At 45.6% G+C, this 20,171-nt stretch overlaps 1 protein-coding gene across 4 annotated transcripts in view; it reads left to right on the top strand.

Moving 5' to 3' along the window:
* LOC139345458 (uncharacterized) overlaps positions 1-20,171 on the top strand; it is a 41,908-nt gene that overhangs the window by 12,621 nt on the left and 9,116 nt on the right. Inside the window, exons 2-4 of one of the 4 annotated variants that reach the window (XM_070984048.1) lie at positions 8,810-8,847; positions 16,378-16,413; positions 18,779-18,875. In XM_070984048.1, coding sequence (XP_070840149.1) covers positions 8,810-8,847; positions 16,378-16,413; positions 18,779-18,875 — 171 coding nt within the window. Of the gene's footprint in view, positions 1-8,809; positions 8,848-16,377; positions 16,414-18,778; positions 18,885-20,171 lie in introns of all 4 variants that reach the window. The other 3 variants (XM_070984047.1, XM_070984050.1, XM_070984049.1) reach the window with 3 other exon arrangements.

Genomic DNA, 20,171 nt, shown 5'->3' with positions numbered 1-20,171 from the left:
CACGTCTGCCTCCCCCTCCCTCACTCCCTGTGCCCACCCTTCCTCTCCCACCTGAGTCCCTGTGGTGCAGTAATGCAGCTTTATTAGTCCTGGGGGAGCGGTTAAAGCAAGGCACTACTTTAAATGGAACACATTTTCTCCCACAAATCTGCCTTTTCAGTCCCTTCATCCTCTCCTCCCCCGGCGCCTTTCACCATCCTCTAGTCTTTTCTTTTTTGTACCTTTTTGCTCTTAAACAACCTGCAAAATTAAAGCTGAACTAGTTAGTTTTGCACCCAAAGGACAGCAAACAGGTCTGTGGTGAAACAACTGTTTTCATGGAGTGGTTTGATCATTCATAAAGTAATAGCACCAAATAGTTGTAGCTCCTCTAATGTATGAATCTGCTGCATCTTTGTGTTTTTGACTGTTGGTTGCACAAAACTCCAACGTGCCTATGGGCAGGACGACGTCTTTTATGAACCAACACAGATAAACGCTGCAGAAATAAAAGTAATATAATAGTTTATATAAAAGTTTGCTCTGGTGAAGGGTTTGTTCAGGGAGCGAGTGGGTGACGCCTTTTCCTCCTGATGACAAGTTAGCTTCTGTTCTTAAAGACGTGGGAGGACAGATCATAGATCATCTTTAAAGTCTGCAGCGGTGACGCAAACATCTCATGTCTGCGGTGTAGTTTGGATTTTAGGTTTTAATTGCTAACTTCCCATTAGCAGAGACAGAAGCACACGGCTCTTAAAAGCAGAATATTTGTGTGAACTCGCAGCGAGTGGAGACGAGGACCGTCCTCTACCACTGCTCCTCGTCATGTTTAATGCCGATAAAACGGATGTACTTCCACATAAATATCTTCGCTGGTGTAGCTTTGAAGACAGATTAAATAAAGTAGGCTAAATCTGACTCTCTTTCAAAGAGAAATTTGAATATATTTCATTGGATTGAAGGTAAAAAACACAACCACGCTGCCAAACTCTGGCAGATCGAGCGAGGTAAAAACTCTGCTGCTGGTTAAATGAAGCGTGCAGGTCCGGCAGGCCATTTGGCAGCCTGCGCTCCTCTGTCACACTCTGACGTCTCACATTCATTTCCCTGAGACCTTCTGCTTTGTTGCCAAACAGATTAGAGCGTGCAGCGGCGTCATCTACACCGATGGCCTTGTAATCTTCAGACTACAGAAAAATAGCCGGAGGAAAATGCAGCAGAGGCTTTTTAAGGACAACGGTGATCACAACAAACACAGTCACAGCGAAACCTGAGCCGCCTCCTTTCACTGATGCAGCCTAAGAAATGAACTTCAGCTGCATCCAGAAGCTACTTTGAATCCTTTAAAAGTTTGTTTCTTTAGTTTGTGTCGAGATTAAAAGCTACATTTGTTACATTGTTTCAGTTTCTTTGATTTGTTACTGTGAATTCTCACCATGCAAATCAATGGAGCTGGATCATTATTATGTGCTGTACCTCAGCTTTTTGGTCCATCCCTGTTCATATTAATGGAAACCAAAGCTCTTAACTTTTTTTTAAACCTGTGTGACTGTAAACGACATCTGAGGTGATGAAGAAGAAGGTCTTCCCTTTCATATCTGCTGGTTCTTTGCTTTTGTTCGACTCCGCTGCAGAGACTTTGGCTTCGTGCACAAACAGAAATGACCTTTTCCTCAAAGGTCAGTAGCCTCACACACACTGTACCAAAGCACAGACGCTCAGAGCTGCGTGCTTCACAGTCCAACAAGCAAACACTCGACTGCGGCCTCACAAAACCCAAGAAGTTTTAATCAGAATTAGCATCTTTCACATGAGAGAGAAGTCAATTTTCCTCCACGTCGCAGAATTACACAGGACTCAACGCTCATCCTCTGCCACGCAAGTCAGCAGAAAACTTATCTGCAACAGTTTTCATCATCGATTGATCATTTTCATTTTGTAGAAACAGCTGAATCACAGCTGCACGCAGACGGTCTGCACGGACCCCTGCAAACATGGGAAAGTGACAAAATTGAGGGAGTTTAGGCTGAAAATCCAAAACAGTTAAATAAAATGGATTCTGTAACTGTGCAGCTGCAGAGTTTGGAGATTATTGTGTGTGTGAGCGATGCTGTCACATCAGGTGGAGTTATTTGTTCAAATCAAGCTGCTGCTAGCTGCTAAATGCTGCACTTTCATCACCAGCTAGCTGCACGGTGGGTTTACTGAGCGTTTCCTATCTGAAACAAAGAAACCACTGACAGACGCCCAAACTTCAGACAGTCTGACGGACAGGAGGCCTCTGGGAAGAGCAGTGAGGACAAAAAGACGAAGCCAAAATCATGAAATAACAGATGAAACCTCGCCGGTGATCACTCAAACACAAGTGATAAAAAAGGGATTTATGCAGAGTGTAAATGGTCATTAGGTCGTCTAACACTGAGTGACAGTGATGACTGTGAAGCAAGCTGCATGTCCTCCAGGTACTGCAAGGAACTCTGGGTAAATGTCCATCAAATGGTAATCGAGTGATCAGTGTTGGTGCTGTTTGTAATTAGACTTATTAGTCCAAACAGCTGTTGTTTCACAGGATGCCGGCGTGGGCGTCGCTGGTTTGCAGACAGTCTCCTCGTGTGTTTCTGATATTTTCTATCTGCCCTCCTCCTCCTCCTCTTCTTATCTTTCCAGCTTTATCTTTTTTTCCCAGCATCCCTCGCTGTTCTCTCCTCGACATCCCCTCTGCCCTGCGGGTTGTGAGCTTCGATCAGTCTCTCCTATTGGTTTTGCTCCTGTCCTCCTCTTCAATATTTCCTCCTCTCTGGTTTTTGAGAGCCTTCGGCTTCCCTCTGCGTCTCCCTCACCCTCTCCCTCTCTCCTTCCTCCCCCGTGGCTCCAGCAGGGAGCTCCATCAACCGCAGAGGTCTCTGGTGTGTGCGTGGGCGTGCGTGCCGCTGACTCGATGGTGTATGTGAGTGAGTTTGTATGTGCCTCCATGCGTGTGGGTGTGTTGTGTGGAGTAAATGGCCTCCAGGATCCCCTGGGTCGCATCTCAAATGTACTCACAGAGAGCAGAGTCATGACTAAGACTCTGAGCCTTTCATTAACAGTGAGAGGGAGCAGGTCTGACAAAGCTCAACAAGTCAGCTGAACTCGCTCCACGTGAAGAGATGCTGTTCTTCACCTGCGCCAGGCCTCAAACACGTGCTGTGAAATAAGTCTGCGTTACGGGTGTTTGTGTGAAATACTGCAGGAGTTTCCTCCTTCATCTGATGTGCTTCCACCGTGACAGCCTGCAATAATGTTTGTGAAGAGGGTGAACAGGTCGAGCTCGGCTTTGCTCTGCATTATTCACGTCAGTGTGGAGGTCAGGCTGGATGAATGCTGAGGCCTCGACACTGCAGACGGTGAACGTACTGATGACCTTTTCCCAGCCTCATAGGTTTACTTGTCTAAGCTTAATCATCCACGTGACGGGTCAGAAAAGTCTTGTGGGATTTTTTGGAAGATAGTAACAGTTATGTTCCTTCAGTTAAAGTGGTTTTGGTGAACATACAGAGACTCATCGCCTGAATCTGCAGCTTCTCTCGGCTTTACAGAGAGTTTCAGCTCATCATTTCTCTGTCCGGCCGAATCTTTGCTGCTGGTTCAGTTTCAGCTCTCTCGGTGTCGTCGGCAGCTGTTTTCAGAGAATAAACTGTGATAAACTCATTGTGCTCAGGAGCAAACAGCACAAAGACACAGTTAGCTGTGGAGCATTCAGCAGGTAGAGGCAGATATGTCCTTCAGTCGGCGGTAGAGACCAAAAACAGAGCTAAAAGAGGGTGAGTCATGCATACATTCATCAGGTGGCCACAAACCTGAGAATGAATGATGAATAACAGCTGGATGCTTAAACAGGCAGTGCTTTGCATGTTAGCCATAACTCAATGTGCTTTAATGGTACAACAAATGTGTGAATATGCTGTTTGCTTTGCTAAAGCTGATGATATATCAATGTTGAGTTTCTACTGCCCCCATGTGGCCAAAAAAAATCAGATTATAGATTTAACAAAGCAACACGGTGAGTTTCCTGTCAGGGATGAATGAATTCTCAAGTCTGTTGGTCTGTCTGCGTCTGGGCAGATCTAACCTACAGATCAGGTGTCATTCAAGGGTTTGCCAGCAAATTTGGCTGCTCACTCAGAAAATACCCCGCAAACAGTTTGTGTTTTTGAGGGAAAGGACCTGCACCAGAGGACAATGTGAAGCCTGGTTCAATGAAGCCAGAGTGAAACCTTTTCACCACAGGACTGTGAACCTCGAAGCAATGAAAGCAGACGCGCTGATGGGCTTTTCTGCTGCAGAAATGTCTCTGTTCATCCCGTCCTGATGGATTTTACTTGTCATTGATGCTGGCGCTAACTGGCGACTTCAGAGAGGCGTCCTCGCTCTTTGATTCAGCCGGACTGAAACCAAAACATTTACTGTCGCTGATGTCTAAAATGCTTTCTGATATCGGCGCCGTCTGTAGCTTCACCCAGGAGGAGTGTATCACAGGCGAGTGGACGCGCCTGGTGAAATAAAGCTGAGATGAAAACGCATCGGGGCAGAGCAGCCTCTCTGCGATCTGTTGTAGCCGCTGCTGGGAAATTCTGATGCGTCATCCTGTCACGGACTGAATTCAGTCACCAGCAAGATGGAGACAAATGCATCATTTATCAGCAGCAGGAGGCCGAAGTCACACCTTCACTGCATGTTTTCCTACACTGCATTAATCCATATAGCGTTATCTTTTTCCATTTAGGCACGTCTTTGGACTGCAGCAGCATGTAGGAGAGAAGAAGAGTGTTTGGAGTCTTCCTCCTTTCCAGATGGATGTGCAGCATTTTGAAATCGAGCCTCACATCTTGCGTAACCTGAACGAATCGACTGCTCCGAGCGACTCCGGTGCAGAGCTGTCATTTCTTATCCCTTGAGGTGGAGCAAATCTCAAAACTGTATCTTCTACCTCTGAACAGTGATGACTCCCCCCCCCCCACCTCTTGCCTCGCAGGGTTTTATTGATATTGATTTGGATGGAAAGCTTAAGTCTCCATTGAAGGGAGTATGAAGGCTGAGGTATTTTTAGGCGCCGGTGATTGGCAGCCCGCCCTCCAGCGGGGGCGGAACCTGGCAGATAGCACCAAATCAATGCCGATGGCATCGATGTGGATGTAGGGCCATATGTTGGGAGTAAAATACAGAAGAAATATCGGCTCTTAGCACGAAGCAGGCTGATAAGTGAGTCCGAGCCGCTTTATTGATTTCAGCTGTTAAATCCACTTCAGTCAGCCTTTCATCAAAAGGGAAGATGAACGAGAGGTGATGGGTCAAAGGAGGATTTTTAAGCTCTGCTGATGAGATCCGAGATTCTTCCTTCTTGAAACAGTCATGGAGCGATATCGAGCAACTTAAGCAATCTTCTCCATAAGCACCCTTATCTCGACTTGTTATTTGGAGCTGAAGTTGGACTAATTTCATAGCACTTGACTTGAAGTATTTTAGTGTCTCCTGCAGCGTTTTGGATCCAACAGGAGCTGCGGGGAGGCGGGGAAGCGTTTTATCTCCCTTCTTACCGGGAGATATTAGAGATGTAGGTTATAATTTGTGTTAACACGGGGGAGGCCTCTCCTTTCATCGCCGCTTAAATCTAATATCCTTCAACGTCCCCGGCCTCGCTGACTCACGCAGGTCGTGAACCCTGCGCCCAGGCACGGCGTGGATAATTAATCTAATTTTAGCGCCGGCTCGAAGTCTTACACTGGACACAGATTTCATTTTCGCTCAGGAAGACGGTGAATCCAAGAAGAAAGCCGCCAGGATGCACGTGAGCGGCGCGCCAGCGTCCTGCTGATGAGTTATATCCTGTTTTTGTTTATATTCAGGGTTTAATTACTACATGCAACACAGTGACACAAAGCAGAGGGACTGTGACAAAAGACATGATAAGTGTGAAAAGGCTCATGTTGCTCCTGACGTGTCTCGTAGCTGAACAAGGTTAAAAACTGGATTTTCACTGGAGCCCATATTCAAACAAATTTCATACTCTATTAAGTGTTTAACTGCCAATGAAGCTCTTTGCTTAAATGTCTCATTATGAGCTAAACGTTGATTACACAACATAACGGCTACAGAAAACTGAAACCATCAGCGTTTAGACGGGTTCCTTATATTCCTTATAGGATGCTCGAGTAGACGAAGGCACCATTTCTATCTGAAGAAATACTCAAACTATGTTTTTACTCCATCTAAAATGATGATCAGTGAACGTCCTTCCTTCCTTCTCCCTTATTCCCAAAGTGTTGTTGATCATTTTTCTCTGAAATTTGGACTGAAGCGCAGCGTATCCTGTGTTTTTGGTAGAAGCTACTTGACGTTAGGGGTGCTGGATAGTCGATGGCTTCCACTTTGAGTCATTAATGATGGATTTTCTATTTTTCTCTCTTTTGTCTTGTTAGAAATCGATAGTGGTCATTCAAAACAAGCGATTTGAAGACTTTTGTTTTGTGCGTTTAACTAAAAAATGTAATACTGAATCCGAAAATGAGAGTAACTGTTACTTGTAGCGCTAAGAGCTTGGACGTGTGAGATATGTGAGATATGAGCTGCGTGTAGGTGTCGGAATCGCAGAGGAAAAACATACAAGGTGGACGCCAGCTGGAAGCCAGACAGAAAAGGAGCCGACGGTCGAGCTCGAGCAGCCTTCAGGTCCGGGATGACCAGGTGAACCGCGTCAGCTGACGGCCGTCCCAGGGCTTGTGAATCATAGCAGCGGCGGCGAGGACAGCTCAGCAGACAGAGTGGGAGGGAAGTCACAGAGTTATTCATGATTTAAAGCTCTTTAAGCGGTCGTTGGTGCTGTCTGTGCAGGCTGCTCATCTGCATAAATCTGTCATCTCTGCAGCGCCTGAATGACCAAAAACGGCCGAGAATGAACAAACTTTCTCAATTTTAACTGCCAGTCATGTGACCAAGCACAGAGAGAGTATCCATACGACCTTTTCTACACATTATTGGCATTAGACTTTCAACTCCTTAGCAAAACGCGGACTGTAACTATCAAAGAGAGTGTCAAACCAGGCAAATCAAAGTGTTCGAACAGAGCAGCTCACATATTCAGGTCTGACGTCTGATGAGGGTTTGAAACAGGAAGTGGATTCTCCTTAAACAGATTACGAGTGTGCACATAAAGTCATCCTTTGATTTTCAGACTTTGAAGAGACTCTGCATTGACGTGTTTTCAGCTTTCTTCAGTCTGAATGGTCTTTGGTTGTTTCTACCTCACCGTCTCCTCTGACTTCTGCCCGGTTTGAGATCCAACCTTACACTCAAACCACTCTTCTGTCTGAGCCGCCGCTGATGCCGACTCATTATCTCTCCTCTGCTGACACACAGCGTGCTAATCCCGCCGCCGTTTCCTCCAGACCGTGAAGAATTACCCATCTGTCTACACCATCTATAATAAAAGTGAGGCTCTCTCATTGTGAGCTTCGGTGACAGAAAGCAACATCATCAAGTTTGAGAAAAGCAAGTTTCAGGGATGAAACCTTTGTGCACACGGACTAATGGAACAGAAAACATCTGGTATCCTATTAAATACATTTAGCATCAAAACTGTATGAGAGAGAAAGCACCGAGGGACGAGGACAAATCATTAGATCGTATCTCTGCACTGAAACACAAGCCTGCAGCGTCAGTGAGAGGGAATGAATTCAGCTCATGTTTTCTTACTTTTAGGAGTGGACTGCCATCACTGGACAGATTTAAGTGTCAACACGGAGCACAAACACATCTCAGCGAATCTCTCAAATTACAGGTCAGGTCATTAAAAGCTGCTTCCCCAGCTGGAAAATCAATGGAGTCAATCAGAGCTTTTGTACGGTGGGCGAACGACAGTCATCTCCCGGCGCGAGGGACGGAAAATTGGATGAGGTCGACGCAGCAGCACGGGCTGAGAGAAGCTGGCTTAAGGAGAAATAAATGTCTTAAATTGTTATTTTTCTTCTCCTGACATGACAAACATGAAGTGCTTCTTCTCCGCTTGATACTGACTGGTTAGCACAAAACAAACGGCCCCTCCCAAACAGGAAACTGCTGGCACAGAGATGATGTCTGAGAGGATAATCAGGTAAAAACAAACTGGAAAATCAGCCCGTCACTGTCGCTGACCGGCGTTAACGTGGACACATGAGCGATGCGTTAATGCTTTCCACACGTTCACACGCTGCTTGGAATAACCTGATTTACTGCTGAGGTCAAACTCAAGGTCAAAGTGAGGAGAGAGTGAAGTCAGTCATCTTCAGCTTCTGGCTTTTCTGGTCAACAGCCCCAGTTCTCCATTTTATTACTACTAAATTATTAAAGTGGCGCTCCATTATTGATGATAATAACTGGCTTCCCCTCTCACGGCCCCCGAACGCTCCAGAACCGTCTCCGGCCTTCGTGACTCACGCTGGTCGTGCCCTCGGCGTGCCAAAGCCCGCCGTGGATAATTGATCTAATTTTAGCGTGGTGTGTTTGAGTGCGAGTGTGTGAGAGGGAGAAGTACTGGACGGCGTTGTCATCATCCCTCAGCGAGCATGTTGAAGGCTGCTTCAGTTTGACATACTGTTATCTCCTTCCTCCCTGTCAGTGCTCCTCTCTCTCCCTCCCCCTCCCTCGCTCGCCGTCTCCTATCATGGAGGGTCGAGACAAAGCGATTGTGTACCCCGGGCTGATATTTTGTGGTTTATTGCGTCTGTGTTTCCTGCATGTGGCTTGATACCTGCAGCACCTCGAGCACCTGTGATGATGAAGTTATCTTAAACTCATCTCTCTGTCTTTCTCTCTCCAGCAGCGGACGCTGTGCCAGTACGGAAAGATGGGGATCAGGTAAAACGCTATCATCTTTTTTCTTTAACGCCTCCATCATTTCTGCACACGTCAATCTACTTTGCCATTTCGCTGAAAGCCACTGTGACTGAACACAAAAGACGGCGGCGCTGCGTCCTCAGCTCTCCTCTCGCACGCCGACAGACAGAAATGGCGGCGTGCGAGAGGAGAGTCGCTTCTTGTCTCCTCAGACGTCTGAGATGTGAGAAAAAGAAGCGCTGTTACTCACTAAGAGCCGCCTCGGCCTCAGGAGAGGTCACGCAGGTGTAAACTCTGAAAAACGAACACGACTGGCTGTGTGGAGTCAGTGTGTGTGTGTGTGTGTGTGTGTGTGTGTGTGTGGACGGTGTCACACCTTTTGTTGTTCTGTCTCTGTACTGGAGCACAGTGGAATTTGGCTGAATTAAAGGCAGAATCCACCATTTTTACATGTTCAGCGGGAGTGAACTCTGATAAACTGCCTCGCGTGATGTCACTTGAGTCAGTGTCAGCTTACCTGGAGGCTTGAGGTTCATCTCCAATCAGCTGGCAGCTGACACACCTCTCTCTGCACCCTCATGTCTTACCTGCAGAACAGGTTAAGACAGAAATGATAAATTTACATTAATTCATTAAAGACCGTTTATTTAACTTTCTGTTTGGAGTTGGCATGTTTCTGCTGAGCTCCAGTTTCACAGAAAGTAAATCATATCTGTCAACGCTGGGATTTGAAAATAAGGGGAATTTTCCGGCAAGCTGGTTAAAAGCACTGGAGATTTACAGGAATATGAGAGAATCCCGGGAAAGACAGCAGCGTCGACAGGCCAGGACTCGACTGGCTGAGGTGTGAATGGTCGTCCAAAGGGTGGACACCATCTCTCACCCAGAGTGAGCGGGGAAAGGCTAAGCCCTGCTGGGGGGACAGAGAGTGGACGGGAGGACGTCCCATTACTTTCGGAGACTCGTGGGCTTCGCTTTGAGCACCATGCAGTTAAAGCTGAACATCAGCACTTCACCCTCGCTGCTCCATATTAAACCAACGTGCTGCAGTACAGAGGCGACGCAACAAATGCATCAATGTCAAACGACTCTCTGACGACGGCGAATCAATCGGCTGCTGAGTGAATCCTCCATTTAAAACGCAATAATCTGTAAGGTTTCCTAATTAATGCAGTGTAGCTCTGTAAGGGTCGCCCAGCTTTAAAAGTCTGATGATCCTTGTTAAATTCAAAAGCTGATGATGGTCTAAAGGCCATTTCAGAGGCTTTTCAAGACCGACAAGATGAATATTAACAGAAACTACCGAACGTCTTTCAATTTCTGGAAGAAAAGGAGAAACAATGAGAGAAAACATCAGTATGAGTCTTCAGAGGCTCTTATCAGTCAAACCTGTGTGTACGCCTGCATGGCTGCCTGTGAAGGTGTGTGTGTTGATAGTCTCTTACCAAGGCCACAGAGCTGCTCTCCCCAGGGCTCAGACTATTACTGAGCCATGTATCACTTCTCAGCTGTGGACCCTGGGGGGAGGAGAGCGAGCGAGCGAGCAGTAGAATGAATGAGAGAGAGAGACTCATCCTCCTGTTTCTCCATCACTGGCTGCTGCTTTCTTTTCTTTAGTGTTTTCATTTCTCCTCCCACACGATGGTGGGAAGGTCAGAAAGAATTTAAAGGTTTAATTATTAACAACACTGTTAAGCCACAGTTTACAATGGACTTTGTTAAAATTAAGACGTATTTCCCACAAACCCCTCTGCTTTCCGTCTCCCTGCTTCCTCTCTGGAGAGAATAAACACGTTAGACACGTCTATACTTCTGCCAGCATCAAAACTTTGAAATTCTGCACATATTCCTGATTTTTGGTCGACGTTTGGTGGCCATGGCATCAGAAACATAATTACTTTTTTAATCAAGCGTCGTCCCTGTCGAGCAGCGCTCCCATGGCAGCCTTCGAGTTGTTTACCTCCTCAAACACGACTCCTCTGTGTCATTTACAGACCTGCAGACAGCGAGAGGCCGGCAGGTGGAGAGGGATTTGCCAAAATATAATACAGGAGCTCAGAGAGATGATTCAGACTCAGAAACAGGGGGATCTGGAAGGGCGACAAACAAGACACGACAGACAAAATAAATAAAGTACAGCCAGTCAGAAAGGCGACCAGACGATTAGAGAAGCTGAAGGAAACAATCAGAACTGAACAAACAACAAAAAACAATAAATAAAAACAAATCAATTCCAAAAATCTAAACTTTAGACCAGAGATGAAAAACTAGTCAAAGAGATGCTTTTAGCTAAGTGCTAATATCCTCTCATGCTAATGTTTAGAAGGTAAAATGATGTTCACCATCTTAGATTAGCATGCTAATGTTTGCTAATTAGCGCTAAACACACAGTACAGTTGAGGTGGAGAGTTAACCAAAGTTATTACAGCTCATCCTGAGGGGAAACATGAGTGTTTGCACCACATTTTGGATCAATCTGTCCATAAGTTTTAGAGACTTTTCAGTAAAAATCCAAAAAGGTAAACCTGGTGGCACCAGAGAAAAAGTCAGGGGATCGCTAAAGTCCTCAGGATTCATCACGAGGAGACCAAATCTCATCGCAATCCATCCGATAGTTCATGTTTTGTTATTGAACCCAGTAATTACAGTGTGAGCTCATCCTGCTGGACTCACACTGTTACCTCCAGTGGGGAAGCATCCCTGCAGCATTAGGCTCAGTGAAAGGCACATTAGCTGAAACATCAGCCTGTTTGTGGTTCCACTGAAAGTCCAATCGATGCTGAGTGCCGCTATCAGATGTCCTCTGAGGATATCCGCCTTCCAGATTCACACAAGTCCAACTAAAAGGATGGAAAACAAAAACACGTCTGAGGAATCGCTGCAGCTGAACTCAAGACATTTATCACTATTAGTGTTTTTCCCCAATAAAGGGTTTCAGACTCCAAATGAGTTTCTGAAAGATGACACCAAAAGCTGCTGCTACACACTTCACCGCTCTTCAGTTTCATTAATATTCTCCATTTTCATGCCAAAACTAATGTTTCCACAGCAGGATTTGAATATTTCCCATGAATTTCTACATTTGTGACACTAAAACTAATGAAATTCTTTAAAGATTAGCAGCTCTTTAAGCGCGATCATCCCACAGCTCTGATATTCAAATTAATTGCTTATCTTGGCCGTCGTAGAAAACCCTATCGCTGGTTTCTAATATGCACTATTTTCTTCTTTATGTGATTTATTGTCCCGCTGATAAACTTTGACCCTTTTGACCGAAGGGGCCTCTAAACTTGTAATGTTGTAAAAGACAAAAATCCAGATTCATCCTGATAAAAACGTTTTTACTTTCAAACACCTGTTTTCATTATAAGATTAAGTTTAAAGTTTTGCTTACATTCAGTTGGAGTCACTGCACGTACTCAGATGATTAGCTGCATGCCGCTGCGCTGACTGTATGTTCTCTGCATCTGGCCCAATGCATGCTGGGATAGGCTTAAGCATGCTGTGACCCTGATCAGGATCAACAGGTATAGAAAAAGTACAGTTGGATAGGAGACGTTATTACTGTGTAAACTGTCTGCTTCAGAAAGACGCTTTAAGGTGCGACTCCATCAGCATAAAGAGCCGATTCAAGCAGCCGGAGCACAGAGTTCAGCGCTGAGCTGCGAGTTTACGGAGAGACCGCCAACGTTATCGCGGCTGAACGGATTGGAGCTTCGGCCTGCACACGCCTCACTTCCATTCAGGAAAATCCACCACTGACGAGGCTGTAGGGAAGAGCTCAGCTGTTCTACGCTTTATGTCCGTCTGAATGCAGAATAAGAGCACGCACGCGCACGCGCACAGACACACACACACACACGCGCACACATCACAAAGGCGGTGATGACGCCTGATTTTTTTGTCCTCGGTTGACCACGAGAGCTTAACAGTCACACACTGAGGGGTGCGTCTGAATCCAAATCCTGCGACCTCTGACGTAAGCTGTGTTCAGAACACACGCACGCACGCACGCACGCACGCACGCACGCACGCACGCACGCACGCACGCACGCACGCACGCACGCACGCACGCACGCACGCACACACACACACACACACACACACACACACACACACACACACACACACACACACACACACACACACAGTCCAAGGACGGAGATGAAACCGCTTGCGTCTCCTCAGACGTTTGACCGTTATAAATCATCCTGTACACACATTGTTAGTTCTCTATGCGAGCTACACGCTGACCCCGAACCCTGTCGCGTTTGCATTTTCGGATAATTGAGAGAGCAGAAGCTGCAGTTTCTGCTCCGCGGGACAAAATGATAATAACAGGGTCGTTGATCAATAGCAAGGACTGAATGATTAGCCGGGCCAGCTGGTGAGAATTCAGGACTCTTAATCTCAGACTCGTAATGAAAGAAAATTACGTTTTAGCCACGCTAGCAGCGTGACGGCAGGGCCGGACGGTCGGCAGTGACATCGTGGTCCTCTGAGGATGAATCCTAATGAAAGGCCTCAGGATGAACTGTAAAAACTTTAGTTTCTCCCTGACTTTCATCTTCATCACTTCAAAGGAGGAGTGTGAGGGATTCAGCAGGATTTATCGGCAGAAATATAAGATAATATTCAGCCGTATGTTTTCATGTTAGCATATAATCTCTGAGAGCACGAATCGTTGCGTTTTCAGGAGTGGGTTCTCTTCCACAGAGCCTGCCATGTTTCTACAGAAGCCCAGAAAGGACAAATCAAAACCCTTTCAGGTTTTACACTGACATGAAGGCTGCTGTGTTCAACAGCCCTTTGGAAAGGGAGGGGTGAGGGTATTCAAACACTTTAACATGGACTTTATGTTGAAGCTAATTAGCAACTGTTAGCATGCTAATCATGACAAACTAAGATGGCTAATATGCCAAAGATTTTACCTGCTAAACATCAGCATGTTAGCATTTTCACTGAGAGCATGTTAATGTAATGATGTTAGCATTGAGCTAACAGCGTGGCTTTAGCTGTAAACCTTATCACGTTGTTAACGAACACATTTAAAGAGCTAAAAAGATTTCAGGAGGGTATGAGCCAGCTGAACTCTCACAACCCGGCAACCCAAACGTTCTTATTCATGTTATTTCTATGAAGCATTAGTGAAACCGTTATTAACCATAAATAAAGTCATGAGATACAACTAAAGGGTGATTTATGAGAAGCTGATACAAACATCTCTATTTGATCTTTTTAAGCTCACAGTGTTTTAGAAACACTGAAGGGATTCACGGCCGACTCGACGTCCCTCTCACACCGAACACATTATCATCTAAATAATTTACTGCTGTCGTTGAGTATATTTCTCTTCCGAGCAATAATCAAACACATTATTTTTGAGAATAATAAAGGCACGACTCCTGCAGCTCCTCTGTGAGCTGAGGTTAAACAAACCCTCATTCAATCAGCTCAGTTTGTCTGTCAGCTCGAGTCTCAGTGGTTATTAACATGTTTGTTCAGGAGAATAAGTGAAGGTTAAAGTTATTCCCTGGTTTATTTTCTCTGACTCAGGTGTGGATGTTACTGCAGCTTTTCAGCGATTCTCTGGATCTTTCTCTGTTCTTGTCAAAAATCCAACGAGGCGGCGGGTGACTCGTGCAAATCCCTCCGCCATCTCAGGGGCTGCTTTGTTAGCGGAGGATTATTCTTATTCCTCATTCACTTGTCATGAAAATAAACATCTCTGACATGAATATTACACTGACGCTTCGCAGGCAGTGAAAGGCGCCCGCAGAAAGACACAATTAATTCTGGCTTCCAGCTTTGGCTCGCCCATGCGTTCAGTTTGCTAACCGTCTCCTGCATCTGACACCAGACGGAAACTGTTAATCAGGGAAATAAGGCCTTAAACCAAGCCAGAGCCAAATTCACATTCATTCATTCATGTAGATATTCCAGTTCGAGACTTTCTGCTGATTACGGCATGAATAAATACAGAGGCCGGGCTCCGTCTTAATATTTTATCAGGGCTGCTACGCTGCTTTCTGCTCTTATTCTCTTATTGCTTTATCTTCCACCAGCTGTTATTACTGTATTAGCATTTTTATTATTTGGTTTGTTTCCACAGATGACTTTATGTCCATAGCCAATCCTGCAAGTAATAATAATACTATACAAAAAGGCTTCTGACCTGTTCCATCGTACTTTTCCTCTGATATTTTCTCTTTAACGCCTCTCTCTGAGCAGCCACCAGCACACAGTGATGAACGATGCCCCTGAGCGGCGACACAAGGTTGGATTTTTCTGTAAAAATCCACCTCTTAGTCATCTGAAATCGCACAACGTCTCTCTTGAAAGTGACGTTTCAGTCCAGTAGTGGGTGGAGGAGTTTGTTGAGTTTGTCAGGTTGACAGTTGTTCTGGTAACTGAAGAACACGTGTACGATAAATGCTGATGTGCAGGTTAAAATTAGATAATATAATTGTTTAAACCACAGCATGAAAGTAAAATCTGACTCTTTACATCCACTAATGTCACATTATATCAAAGAAGGGTTCTGAATTAAAGGCTCAGCTAAAGAATAATTATAATAATAATGAAGCAGTGCTTTGACTGGAGACACGGTCCCGCGCACGCAAACAGGTTTTAGAGATTAAAGATCACATTGTTCACATTTCATAAATCTGTTTGAGTCACTGCTGCGGCAGCTTGGTGAGGACAGGAGATAAAGTTTGACATTTACTTTGACATAAAGTTCAGGGCGTTTTCTGTTTCACCTCTCACGCGCTCTGTGATCTGTGGCGCCGAGCGTCGCGGCTACGCTAACGAGCTCAAAGCGCCGGCGGCGAAAATCTTGGGGGCAGCGCGACGAAGGGCCTGATGTTAAAAAATAAAAACACAAAAATCCTTTTGACAGCAGTGGATTTAAATTCTCTGCAGCGTCCAGTTTCCAAAATGTCCCCGTCTTTGTGTCTATTGTAAAGTATGATGAATATGCATGATCGGGCGTGTGCGTGTGTGTGTGTGTGTGTGCATGCTAACGAGGACACACAATAAATGGTGTCCAGGTCTTGCCGCCCATCGGATTTGTTGTTGCCCTGGGCAACAGGGTCACCGCTGAATGGTATCCATTGGTTACCTGAACACTGAGCAGCATAGCTGGACAAAGGGACGCTGCAGCTGAAAACACACACACACACACACACACACACACACACACACACACACACACACACACACACACACACACACACACACGCAGTGCTACACACACGTACACGTCATGTAACTCATAAACGCCGCGTCACTGTTTCCTCTGATTATCACGGAGCACTACGAGGGTCACTTCAAACAGGAAGCTGTCAGAATAAAAGCCTCATGGATGCTTGACAGAGTGCGACTTCACACGTTTCACTGCTGACAGCCTCACATCCAGAATGTAAACCTGTAAAGTCATGTAACTCAGGAGTGAGGCTCTTCTTCTTCTCTTCCCGCCTTTGCTATACCTGTGCTTCTCTCCTCCCCTCCCCTCGCTCCTCTCTCCCCTCTCCTCCCTCCCTCCCTCAGCATGGCCGTGCCGAGTTTTCCTGGGAAGGAATCAATGTAAGTCTCCTTGTTTAAATCTCCTTCTTTTCACCCCCCTGAGTCTCTTCTCCTTGTCACCCCCCCCATCACTCACCCACTACCTGAGTTTGTGCTTTGAGTGCATAAGCTGACATCCTGCTTGTTTATCCTTCCTGCCACTCTCTCTCTCCCTCTCCCTCTCCCCCAGTTTTTCTTTTCTCCTCATAAACTCTCCCTCCCGTCCGTCTCCTCTCTTGGCCCTCTGCTAATCTACTGTACTGCAAGCTTCATATATATACAGAGTCACAGATAACAGGCTGTAATAAGCTTATCTCATCCACAGCTGAAGCCTTCGTACCCAGTTTTCACTGAAAGCGCTGCATGATGAAGTGCATTGCTGTTCAACTCTTTCTGTACCTTCAGCAGAATTTATTAGCACAATGTGACTTTTGTTGACCTAAATGTGCCCGGAGACAAATCATCTCAAACAGACACACTTCTGCTTCGAGCAGCAGGGGTCTGGAGAAATGTTCTCTTAAACAAAGACCTGGCTGACCCAAAGGGAGCGTTGTTTGCCTTTGAGGTCGACGCTGGTGGTTTGTTTTCGCAGCCAGCTGCACCAAGTTTGCACTGAAAGTTCAGGTGAAATGCGAACAAATGTGCTGGCAAATGAAAGTTTTGTCAGTTTTGTCCTGCAGCAGTAACTAAACTGTTGGTGTTTTGCTGGTTAACGTTCCCTATTTGCATATCTAGCAGACACAGGGCGAAAGCATTCAACTCAAAATTCAAGTCGAACGTTCACTCTCCTTTTAGCTCCGCTTTGGTTTCCACAGCCTGTTAATGTGGTTGATGAGAGCCGAGAGACTGAAGCATTCAGTAAAGCAGCCGTAAAACCAAAACTGAGCTAAAGGAGGCTAAAAAGCTTTGCAGAGGTGCTTCCACCTTACATGTAGTTGGTTTCTCACATTGTTGCAGCTTAAATTTAACCAATGAGAGCGAACAGTGCTGCTGCGCTAACTGTTGACATTTCTCCAGAGCTCCGTTATTTCACAGTGTGACAGAAAAGGAAATCTGAGATATTTTTTGTTAGACACTGCATGTCCACTTCAGGGTTAGAAGTGAGGATGAGGAGGCTCGAGCGGACACAACGCTAATGGAGGAGAATTTGCTAGAACAGCTCCATCTGTATGCCTCCAGACTTCCCGGCTGCGGTGTTACGACACCGTCTAATGTTACGGTTACATGCACGGGGTATACAGCAGACAGGCTGATGCTGCGTTTGTACACCGCAGAGGAACCACATCCTATCAGCTTGCTTTTATGTAGTAATTGATGTAGTTTAACTCCAAATATTACATCACATCTATCACACAGTCCCCGGTGTAACAGAGTCCACATGTTTTTCCCACTGTAATTAGCTGCTGGGACCTCGTTAAGAGCCGGGCTCTGTTCTCTGTTCATTAGTCTGCTGGTTGATTCGCCACGAGCACGGACGCTTGGAAGTACAGTAGAACGCACACAAGCAGTTTCAGGTTGCTCGTGCGTACTGCTGCTGTACAGGTGGGTGTACGTGGAGTATCACAACGAGCGGAGAAAACAGTCCTCAAACACTGTCCAGCGTACGTTCAATGAGTCATTTTAAGATGAAATATTACACAATTATGTCACACTTGAGGCCCTGTGAGCAGATTATGTCGTTTTCGGGGGGATTTCACTTGTCGCTTCAAATTGCTGCCTTTATTTCACACAAGCTCCTGGACTTTTTCCACTCATAGGGTCACGTCAGGGTCAATAATGGTTTGGGAGGAGCAGGAAGGCAGAGTGAGAGGGAGGGACACCCTTAAACTAGAGAGTTCAAGCTGCCCTGAAAAGGAGTCCTCGGGCGAAAGAAGCAACACACTCTCTGCTACTTTCTTTTCTGTTCTGTAAATAAGCGTTTTTACATTTTACCAGTGAAAACACGAGATCCATTAATGACTGTTTTCATGATGACTTTGTGCCAGTTTCCAGCTGCTGTGCTCTCCGTTGTCCATTCAAAGTGCTTCTGAATCACCACTTAAGTGTCCATTTTTCCTTTTAGCTGCAGCAGCTTCCGTCTTTTCAATCAATGATCCCTGTAAGACGTTTACAAGGTGTTCAAATAATTAACCCTTTCTTATTCCCTCCACTACAACCTCTTCTCTCTTCCTCCTCCACCTCCCTCAAACTGTTTTCTGAATCTTCAATCATCTGCTCTCTTCACCTCAATTTCTTGTTCTCCACTTCCTTTATCTTCCTCTCTCCATCTCTTCTTCTTCTCTCATTGTTCCTGTCACGTTGGCGTTTTTTTCCTTTTTCTTTAATCTACATCCTCCCTCCTATTCCATTCTCTCGTCCACGCCTCACCTCCCCCCCCTCTCTTTAGTTGTCCATGGAGGACACAACTTCCATTCTGCCTCGTCTCAAGAGGAAGCCCGCCAACTCCTATGGGATCGGAGCCCTGGCTAAGTCCTCTCTGACAGGTGTGTCAGGTGTGTGTCTGTGCTGCTAGATGGTAAAACAGCCCCCATGTTGCCTCCACATGCTCCGCAGAGGGTCGAGGGTGAAGTTGCTGTTGAGACCTTCCAGGGGCTGACCTTCCTCTCCCTGTTGTGTAAAAGATCATTTCTGGTTTCTTCTCGCGTGCTGGTCAGATGGTCGTCTGGTGCCTGAGCAGCGCGGCAGCCAAATGATGGATGTGCGGTTTGGTTTGACAGTAATCACCAGACAGAATCTGCTCGAGCTGCTCCGTGTAACTGAGAGTAAATGAGGCACACAAACAAGCTAAAAATAAGATTTCATTTCAATCTAATCAGTGTTATCAGTCATTCAGCATTAGCTTCATTATGTCGAGGTCCGTATGGCTGCTTTGCAGAATGAAGCTAAAACCCAACTTTGCTGCAGCGTCATGTACAACACTGGCCTTTTAAACACATACAAGAGCGCACGGCTGGTGGATTACTAACGTGAACGCAGTAATTCAATCGTTAACATCTGGACTGTTTAGACAGAAGAACGTCTGAGTGGTCCTCAAATATCTTAATAATAATGATAATAATAATAATAATATGCACACTACTAGTAGTAGTTATTATTGTCTATAAATGGAAAAAAATAAAACATGAATCACAAACGTGATTGAATGAAAAATCATTTTCAAAAAGGTTTAAAATTTCATTTTGGACACAAAGTCAGTCCTATTGCAAGGTTAAAGGTTAAAGAGTCTTCAGCTGCAGTGGGATTTTTTTTTTGTACTTTTTGGGGCAACAAGAGAAGAAGAAAGCCAACAGGAAATGAGGGGAGTGAACAGAGCTCCCTCAAGTCAGACTCAAACCAGAGATTTTTCAGTTATTCCAGGATCCAGGTTTGACTCAACCAATGAAACATCTTCTGATTCTGGAGCGGCTCTTATTTTGAAAACCGTTTGTACAATAAAAACTCTGGTTTCACGTTCACTTGGTTTCTGCGCTGCTTGGAGGCCAAAGACTCGTCTGAAAAAACAAACCAGAAATGATCTTTTCACCTTCGCCGTAAACGGCGGACTTTGTAAACGAAACCTTGCCTCGACAGACACCTTCACTCTAGGGCAGGAGGAGGAGGAGGAGGAGGAGGAGCTTGGAACCAACATGGCCGCCCCTGTGGGTGCCCCTTCCTGTATCACTCCCTACTTTCCCTTCTCTTCCATTGATATCAACAGCAGACGTCAATGACAGACACATTTCGCAGAGTCATTGATGGAAATTCAATCAGATCTTTGATTTCAAAGAGGCTAAAGTAAG

Source organism: Chaetodon trifascialis, chromosome 17 (genome assembly GCF_039877785.1).
Source record: "Chaetodon trifascialis isolate fChaTrf1 chromosome 17, fChaTrf1.hap1, whole genome shotgun sequence".
NCBI lineage: Eukaryota > Metazoa > Chordata > Actinopteri > Chaetodontiformes > Chaetodontidae > Chaetodon > Chaetodon trifascialis.
The sequence above is the reverse complement of the archived record's forward strand: the minus strand, read 5'-3'. Positions and strand labels throughout refer to the sequence as shown.